The sequence below is a fragment of the Gnatocerus cornutus genome, chromosome 2 (genome assembly GCF_029298725.1).
Source record: "Gnatocerus cornutus isolate USDA-ARS CGAHR chromosome 2, icGnaCorn1.1, whole genome shotgun sequence".
In the NCBI taxonomy this organism is placed as follows: domain Eukaryota; kingdom Metazoa; phylum Arthropoda; class Insecta; order Coleoptera; family Tenebrionidae; genus Gnatocerus; species Gnatocerus cornutus.
Genome location: NC_142234.1, coordinates 3,023,635 through 3,033,178, shown reverse-complemented (window position 1 = coordinate 3,033,178; position 9,544 = coordinate 3,023,635). Strand labels below are relative to the sequence as shown.

The following is a 9,544-nucleotide window of genomic DNA, read 5'->3' as shown; positions in this document are numbered from 1 at the left end:
TGTTTAAAACGGAAAGTTGAGATCTTGAACAAGAAACCGTGGTTTAATTTTGCGTTTTTCTTAATTTTCAGGTGGTTTTCTTTTAAATTTTTGTGAAAATTGGACTTGCAGTCGGCGGAAGTGGCAAATTTAAACCGAGTCTGCTTTGACTAACAACGTAGTCATTTCCGGTGAGCAGTTACCGCTACTTTGCAAGCTAGCCGGCCATTATTTTGTAAGCGGTAGGCTGCGTGTATCTTGTAAAGCCGTGCCAGTGTAGCAATTTCTCCAAGAAAATTGCCGGATTTCCCTGAGAACTTTAGTCGTCTTCTTGTTTTCACGCCAAGCCACAACCAAATTCCCTAAATATGGGTGATGAGAAAAAGGTAAACATGATTTTTCCATCCTAACCATAAACATAGTTTTTCGTTAGCATTAAACTGATCCTCCTTTCTTTTGTATATTTAGAGCAATGAATCAGAGCATATCAACCTGAAAGTATTGGGACAAGACAACGCGGTAGTTCAGTTCAAGATCAAAAAGCACACTCCTTTGAGGAAGCTAATGGGGGCGTACTGTGAACGAGCGGTAAGTACTTAATATTTATGTCGATATTATGATATGTTGTAGCGATATAGTTATGCACAGTGAATCATTGTATTGATTGTGTTTAGTGGAATAATACTTGATTCATGATCAGAAATGATGGGGGAAATAACTGTCAAAGCGTGGGATCTAGGGTTTGTTGCAAATTGTTGGATGTGGGGAAATTCAAAGTACTTGAAACTTTAGATTGGTGATATCTGCAAGTCAAAACATGACTAGTCTCACAATCAACATTCATTGCAAAGTTATGTTTGCAGACTGATCATAACTCTTGATAGCTATGAGCCAATTGTAATTCTGAATCATATTTTAACTAGTTTTATGCTGTTCCGTTGTTGTAGTTAACAAGCACAGAGTTTGATTGGATGATAACAGTCTTAGCTAAGTCATGGCCATGCTGGATGGATTATAATCTCAAAATTTTAGTCAAATACTAAAAATCTTACTTATTTTATTATTGTTATGTTACTTTTTTGGAACAACTTGTGATTGGAGTTTATTAATTTTGTCAAAAATTATTTTGGAACCGAAAGTGCTTTATACTTTGACAATTAAATAAGTGTAAAGTCTAAAATTGTGGCTATTTTAAACTAAAGGTTGCTATACTTTCTTTTAATTTTTGTTTAAATTTTTTTTACTTACAGATGCAACACGGTTGGAACACAGAATTTTGGACAGATTGTCAATTAGTTGTCATTTTCCAGCTTATCTGTAATTTTGACACTCAAGATTGTCAAGTCTGAAGTCGAAACTGTTGCGTTCAGTCAAAATGCTCTGAAACAATCCCCTTTGAATAAGAACTGTCGCTAGAGATTTATTTAAACTAGAAAGTACTGAAAATGCCAAAATAATTTCAACTTTTTTGAAAACATTAGTTACAGTAACAAGAAAACAGAATTTACATTGAGGCTTTTTGAAATGACAAGAACTAACTGTCCACGATTCTCTGTCTCCAACCCTAGATTATTCTACAAAAAATTGAAATTTTTTATACGCTTACAGTTGAACTCTATGATCTGACTAAAAACAAAAATTCTTCCTGATAGTTTGGTGTCGCGACGTTTAAAAATTCTAATTTTTACCAATTTCCGACTCTTTGTGAAACTAATGACATTTGGAAGCTACGTTTACACCAAATTGTCACACTCAGCTCATTCTTATGTTAGTTTTGATAAGTTGGCCGCGTTTCACATTTTTGACACACGAAAAAGAAACTGATACACCAGTAAGACTTTTGTTGCAATCTGAAGTGAATTAATTGACAAAAGTTGTTGACAGTGTGGTGACAGTTTGGAAACTAACTTGATTAATTTCTGTCAAAATTCTACAGCTTTGTCAACTATAAACGTATGCAAGTTTTTAATTGTTTATTTTTATAATAAAAGGCGATTTTGGGGCGGCTACAAGTGTTGCCGGACTTTGTACAACGTGTTTATGAATGTTTCGAGCATCAAGGGTGGCTATGAAATGTCAAAGAAATTTGCCGATCATTACAAATGTGGGTTTCGATTTGTCAACTGACATTTGCAGTTAACCTCAAACATGAAGCAAAGTAAGTTTTGGGAAATAAATTGTTCTAGTTGTGGTTTAAAACATCAAAATCAAAAACTTGGACACAAAACCGTAACTAAAACGTCATTGAACTAAGTAACATAAACAATTTTCCTGTTAGTTATATTGACTATGAAAACAAAGCGGCACAATAGTGTACGACGGGAATTCCAAAGCCACGCTTGATGCTTTCTTCGCATAAGAATTGTCAAAACTAACGTAAATGGCATTGATAAGCAGTATTTGAAATATTCAGAAATTCACAAACGTAGTTGAATAAATCGAATTAGAATAACAAGAAACCGCTTTGGACCTCTGGGATTTCAATTATGTTACATTTTATTTCTCCCCTGCTTCTTGAAGTGTCGTTATTTGTCCTAATTCACCGAAAAATCGCCTTTAATTTCAAGGATAAAAATTTCTGGCGCAAAAATTTGTTTTTATCCCCGTTAGTTTGACGTTGCGTTGTCAAAGAAGTGTAATGTTTAGCGATTTTTAAGTTTTTGTGGAAAAACTTGCTAACTGCAATTCTTGCCTAGTCAAATTTACCATTTTTTTATCAACAAAGACGGCGGACATCTACAAGGCGTTTATAAGTGTTTCTAGCATCAAGGGTGGCTATGAAATGTCAAATAAATTTGCCGCTCGTTACTAATATGGGTTTAGATTTTTCAACTGACATTTGTAGTTAACCTCAATCATTGAACAACGTTAGTTTTGAAAACAAACTGTTCAAGTTGTGGTACTTGAAGCCTGAAAATCTAAAATTTTGACACAAAACCGAAGACGTAAAGTGACATTTGAAATAATTGTGAACATAGTTATATTCACTATGAAAACAGCGGCAAAATAGCGCATGACAGAAATTCCAAAGCCCCCCTTGATGCTAGAAACATTTATAAACACCTTGTATTTCATCTATAAGTTATTTAATTTTTAAAAAGAAACTATAATACATAAATATTTACATTAAATAAAGGAAATATAACATCAAGTTTTCTTAATCAGAAACAACGTAGCTTTATATCTATTCAAAATTTCACTTATTTTGAAAAATATAGAAATGCCTGAAAATTAAGAATATAAAAATTTTATTCTAAACCACTTAACAAAGATATGAACTTGTTTTCATTTTAATTGCAAAATTAACGCAAAATCGACTTTTTCTTATTTAGCATAGAATAGTAACCGTCACAAAAATATAGGTCAATTAAATAGTATATTATGTAGCAAGTTTTATAAACGTCCTTTTAGTCACGAGTGCATTTCGGCACGAGCGGAGCCAGTAATTTATAAACGAGTTACATACTATATTTTTTCTACGACCTCAAATTGCTACTATACTAAATATTGAAACTAAATTGTGAAATACCAACTTTATTATGCGACGTGTTTAAAATGATGGCGACTAAAAACGGTAAGATGTGAAAATTTTGAATAAAATTATTAATTTATATTTCTCAAATATTTGCGATATTTATCCGTTTGAATTTGGATTTTACTTTTTATTCTTGTCACAGTTTTTAGACGATACTTCGTTAGTCTCTTCATTATTTGAAATTTATTAAATTTATCTTTGACAGTGGAGAGATACAAATCTAAATGTTTATAAATGTTTCTAGCATCAAGGGTGGCGGGTGGCTATGAAATGTCAAATAAATTTGCCGCTCGTTAAGTTTTCAACTAAAGATTTTTAGATTTGTTTAGATTTTTCAACTGACATTTGTAGTTAACCTCAATCATTGAACAAAGTTAGTTTTGAAAACAAACTGTTCAAGTTGTGGTACTTGAAACCTGAAAATCTAAAATTTTGACACAAAACCGAAGACGTAAAGTGACATTTAAAATAATTGCGAACATAGTTATATTCGCTATGAAAACAAAGCGGCAAAATAGCGCATGACAGAAATTCCAAAGCCCCCCTTGATGCTAGAAACATTTATAAACACCTTGTATTATAATATAGGAGTAAAAAAAAGCCAAATTAGTCACATTTTCGGAAAAAAAATCGTTTGGTAAAAACGTATCTTTTACAGTCTGTTATAATCAAATTGTTAATTATTTTCATCACCAAGAAATTAAATTTATTACTTGCTTATAATATGTCGTTACTACTTAGACTTTTCTTCTTTTTTTAGGGCTTAAGTATGCAAGTTGTCAGATTTCGATTTGACGGAACACCGATTAACGAAACCGACACTCCAACATCTTTGGGAATGGAAGAAGGAGATACAATTGAAGTGTATCAGCAGCAAACTGGAGGATATTGTTAAGATTAAGTTTATAACGCGGCTTACCTATTTTACCCCGAGCATTGAGAATCTCCCAGTGTTTGTGGTCAATTAAGGTAGTTTTATGTATAGATTTAAGCTAGTTTCTAATATAATTTTTAAGACTTAAGAAAACCAATAACTTAATATGCACCATTCAGTTTAAATCTCTTCTTTGTCGCGTTGAAGTCAAAATTTCTGTATCTTTGTAACGTTGAGTTCAAGAATTTTAATGGAAAATGAGTTCTGTATTTTGTATTCAAAAATTATAGTAATACAATTCTTTTGATAATGTATCGATTGATTTTATTGTTTTTTTACTTTCTTGCGGTTTTTTTCGGAGAAAACTTCATCGCCGTAGGATCTGAAATGTAAATTGCTGTAAACTGTCGCCGCGAGAATGTAAATCAGGGAAATGATGACGATAATTTCGGCTCTGTTTGGAAACGGGACTCCACAGGCTGTGTACCAGTACGAACCATCCGAAGGAGGGGTCCCATTGGATAGGCAGTGCCAATCGAAATATTTTTCGTCGTAGTCGGTGGCGCATAAAAATTTCCTTTTTTGCAATGTCTGAAATCTCTCGATTATTGAATGGATTATTGAAGTGTCCTTACCATGCCAAAAGCCGTGTGAATAGGCACATGCTCATTGCACGGCCCAATTGGCTCGTGAAGACCAATAGAAACTTCATCTTCCGGATTGAAAAATATCGGCATTATAAGAAAACTGGTGTAGTGCACCAGGAGGTGAACCAAGAGCAAGCAGGTACTCCAGTGAACATGACTTTTCTTAGCAGCCTCGGTGGCTCTGGGGGTTCTATCAGCCGACCAAATCACCAATAGACAAATAACGAACAAAACGAAGAACGTCACTTCTGAGTGGATTTTAAGAATATCGTGCAGAGGGTGGTAATTCGGAAGAAACAGTAAGATTCCTCCGGGTGTCCCGAGGACCCCGGCAATGACCGAGCATAAGACTTCTTTCGTCCATTTATCAGGTATCCACTTTCCTTCACTCGTGCAAAGATGGCGTCTTGTAAAGTGGAACCAGAAGGTGAAACTTGCAGCAAATGTGGTGTGGAAATAGTAGGAGTTCCATGGTACCCAGTAATGCCGCTCTTCGATGTTTGGGTCGGTGTCGTGCCACGTCCAGTGCAGGAAGTTAACACTGACGATGTCATACGGGATGTCGATCAAAACGGAGCCTAAGCCCACGGCTAGCGGTTCAGCCCATAATGGAAGCCGCATTTTGGCCACTCCAATTGAAGAGTTGTAGATGAAACAAGGATCTGTGGTCAAAAAACTCAGATTAATGATGGTACCTATATTAGCCAATCGTAGGTGGGGATTTTTATAATTCGCTGGTTGCTATGGCAATTTGCATTATTTCAAATCGCCCGCGCTTATGCTAACCTATCACAGAGAAGAATCAGCGTTACCATGGTGACAGTTGTTGATTCTCGTGATCTGATGCTGTTTAGAATTTCACGTTCTAAATATAATAATTGCAGTGAACTACAGAGGGTTTTATATTCAAAAATGAATAGTGATGATAGTGATTTGGTAAATTGTGCTCCTCGCGAGATAACTAAAGCAGCAAAAGCAACAACGGCCGCTTTACTGCCACCTAAATCGGTGAAACTTTATGAGACTACATGCAAATCTTTCCTGGACTGGCGTAAGGACAAAAAAGCAAATTTGTCTGTAGTTTTGGCTTATTTTGAAGAATTGGCAGATAAGTATAAATCTTCAACACTTTGGACTCAATATTCCATGTTAAGAAGCTAAAACATTCACTTCAAAAGAGATACACAATTTCATCAAGAATGCGAATGACAAAATGTATTTGGCAACCAAGGTACAGTTTGTAAAACCTGCGTGACTTAAATGTTACTAATGTTTTTTTTTTACTTAGGTGGCATTAATTATGGGTGTCATGGGTGCCTGCCGGTGCAATGAGATGAAAGAAATGAATATTCAGGATATTCAGGTATTTTTAATCAAGAATCTTTCGAAGACAAAAACTACCAATTAGATAGCAGTAGAGATGTTAATGAAATTATTGTTAGCATGGGTCGTTTGGGATTTAATGTTAATAAAAATCACATATTCACAGATTACAACAGGGACGATATAATTAAATCTATTCAAAAAAGTAAGTGAAGATTTTTATAATTGAATATGTCAATGCTTGTTTCAGTTCTAGAGAAAGATCTGTCGATATATAATAGTTAGATATTATTCTTCTTAACCCACAGCGATAATTTTAACATTTTACATGCTCATGATTTGTCGCTAGAAACACACGAAATTTGGGAGCTCTTTGGACAAAGCAAGCAGTTGGAAAATAAACCGAAAATGTTCATTTTTCAAATCAGTTCTTTTATAATATTTGATCCAAACTGATCCAAACTTACTTAAATTAATGATAAAAGCAAGTATATTATTTGGGGATGCTAAAAAAAAATCCGGGTATTGAAACATTGCAATTTCTTTATTTTTTATGCGATTTTAACGACATTTGTGGAGACTATCACTCTCGACTGTCTTATTAAGAGTGTCGAATTAGAAAAATTTAGACCGAAAAATAGAATTTTTAGAAATTTTGTTTTCCAGGAGCCAAGAAAAATTTTTGTGTTTTGACCAAAAATTTTTAACGACCTGTAAAGTTCTCCATTTTTAATGCCACTATTACCAAATTTGTAGAGTTTATAGGTCTTGACTGTCTTATTAAGAGTACCGATTTAGAAAAATTTAGACCAAAACGGCGAATATTTAGAAATTTTTATTTGGACAACTGTGAAAATATCAATTTTCTTCATCACTGTAATTTCGTTATTTTTACTACGACAGAAACGAAATTTATGCATGTTGTTTCTTTTGTTTGTTTTAGTAATATCACTAATTTGCAAAAATTTAGATCAAAAAGTTGAATTTTTAGAAATTTTTGTTGTAAGACCAAAAAAATCCCACCCCTTTTTTTTAAGATTTTGTAATTTCTTTATTTTTTATGCGATTTTAACGATATTTGTGGAGATTATCACTCTCGACTGTCTTATTAAGAGTGTCGAATTAGAAAAATTTAGACCGAAAAAGAGAATTTTTAGAAATTTTGATTTCGAGGAGCCAAAAAAAAATTTTTGAGTTTTGACCAAAAATTTTTAACGACCTGTAAGTTCTTCATTTTTAATGCCACTATAACCAAATTTGTGGAGTTTATAGGTCTTGACTGTCTTATTAAGAGTACCGATTTAGAAAAATTTAGACCAAAACGGAGAATATTTAGAACTTTCTATTTGGGCAACTGTGAAAATGTCAATTTTCTTCAACACTGTAATTTTGTTATTTTTAGTTCGACAGGAACGAAATTTATGCATGTTGTTTCTTTTGTTTGTTTTAGTAATATCACTAATTTGCAAAAATTTAGATCAAAAAGTTGAATTTTTAGAAATTTTTGTTGGAAGACCAAAAAAAATCCCACCATTTTTTTTTTTAAGATTTTGTAATTTCTTTATTTTTTTCTGCGATTTTAACGATATTTGTGGAGATTATCACTCAAGAGTGTCGAATTAGAAAAATTTAGACCGAAAAAGAGAATTTTTAGAAATTTTGATTTCGAGGAGCCAAGAAAAATTTTTGTGTTTTGACCAAAAATTTTCAACGACCTGTAAGTTCTTCATTTTTAATGCCACTATAACCAAATTTGTGGAGTTTTTGGGTCTTGACTGTCTTATTAAGAGTACCGATTTAGAAAAATTTAGACCAAAACGGAGAATATTTAGAAATTTTTATTTGGACAACTGTGAAAATGTCAATTTTCTTCAACACTGTAATTTCGTTATTTTTAGTTTGACAGGAACGAAATTTATGCATGTTTCTTTTGTTTGTTTTTAGTAATATCACTAATTTGCAAAAATTTAGATCAAAAAGTCGAATTTTTAGAAATTTTTGTTGTAAGACCAAACAAATCCCACCCCTTTTTTTTAAGATTTTGTAATTTCTTTATTTTTTATGCGATTTTAACTACATTTGTGGAAATTATCACTCAACTGTCTTATTAAGAGAGTCGAATTAGAAAAATGTAGACCGAAAAAGAGAATTTTTAGAAATTTTGATTTCGAGGAGCCAAGAAAAAATTTTATTGGTGATGGCGGTAATAGACTTACAAAGAAACATGATATGAAGCGGCAGTCGTCTTCCTAGGAACATCACTGGAGTTTGCGAGTGCCAGAAGTTGTCGATATCGGGGAGGACGTAGCACATGCATTCTACCACCACACCATGGATTAGGATTCCCAGCCAAAGATACGGTAATCTTCCACCGCGGATTATTGCTGAAATAAAACTTTATGTTGATTGAACACTGGAATTAAGTTGAGAGAAGATACACGTACCGTGAAGAAAAGTGGCCAGACCACCAAGGAGGAATGCAAATTGCGAAATTAGATAAGTCGGTTCGTTTTTTATGTGGATACTTAAGTCTGAGACTCGCAAAAACCAATCCCAATACTAAAAATCAGTTAAAACAAATTAAATAGTTTCTGCAGACATCTGTCTCGTATCATCCGGAGATTCAATAAAAACATAATAGATGTCACTAAAGAACTCAATCAAAGTTTGTTAGTTTCGTCATTTATCTAATTAATTATTCTATATGTTCTTTACTTACTCCATCGTACTGCAATTCTTGGAATTCTGCTCCGACAACAAACAATTCTTTGTTATCCATTTTTCAACTGACAACAGGCCAGGCTGATACGAGGTGTAATAAACAGAGCTGACCTTTGTAAAATCGCTGCGATAAAATAACTAGATAACTGGCTGGGAAGTAATCGAGCACTTACTTACCGAACACCTGCAATCTGAAGCGGATAAACTGGCTGATTTTGAAATGTTGGAGTACTGCAGGTGCAAAATTTGACAAATCTACTTTTGTATCTCTTCGATTTTATCTATTGAAGACTTTTTAGGCGTGGACGCTTAATTTTTTGATTCTTTGAAATCTTTAGAATTTTATAATTTTCTTTTTGGATATTCTTTTACATTCTCTAAGTTCTTTTCAGATTCTTCTGAAATTCTCTTTGGGTTTTCTTTGTACATATTTTTCTTAGATTCTGTTTAGACTCTCTAGATTTT

At 33.3% G+C, this 9,544-nt stretch overlaps 2 protein-coding genes across 3 annotated transcripts; one reads left to right on the top strand and one right to left on the bottom strand.

Moving 5' to 3' along the window:
* The first annotated feature begins 137 nt into the window (after nt 1-137).
* Sumo (Small ubiquitin like modifier) lies at nt 138-4,702 on the top strand. The gene is made up of 3 exons (XM_088031273.1): nt 138-365; nt 448-567; nt 4,275-4,702. Exons 1-3 carry the CDS (start codon nt 348-350, stop codon nt 4,407-4,409), a joined length of 273 nt encoding a protein of 90 aa, XP_087887399.1. The 5' UTR covers nt 138-347; the 3' UTR covers nt 4,410-4,702.
* LOC148178164 (uncharacterized) lies at nt 4,647-9,352 on the bottom strand. Of its 2 annotated transcripts, XM_088031272.1 has the most exons (6): nt 9,257-9,352; nt 9,078-9,203; nt 8,803-8,917; nt 8,575-8,742; nt 5,024-5,697; nt 4,647-4,979 (listed from the first exon to the last, which is right to left on the bottom strand). In XM_088031272.1, the coding sequence occupies exons 2-6, from the start codon at nt 9,135-9,137 to the stop codon at nt 4,713-4,715; spliced, it is 1,284 nt and encodes a 427-aa protein (XP_087887398.1). In that variant the 5' UTR covers nt 9,138-9,203; nt 9,257-9,352; the 3' UTR covers nt 4,647-4,712. The 2 variants fall into 2 exon arrangements, with proteins under 2 accessions (XP_087887398.1, XP_087887397.1); XM_088031271.1 differs by lacking the exon at nt 9,257-9,352 and having other exon boundaries at nt 9,078-9,250.
* Between the last annotated feature and the right edge of the window lie 192 nt (nt 9,353-9,544).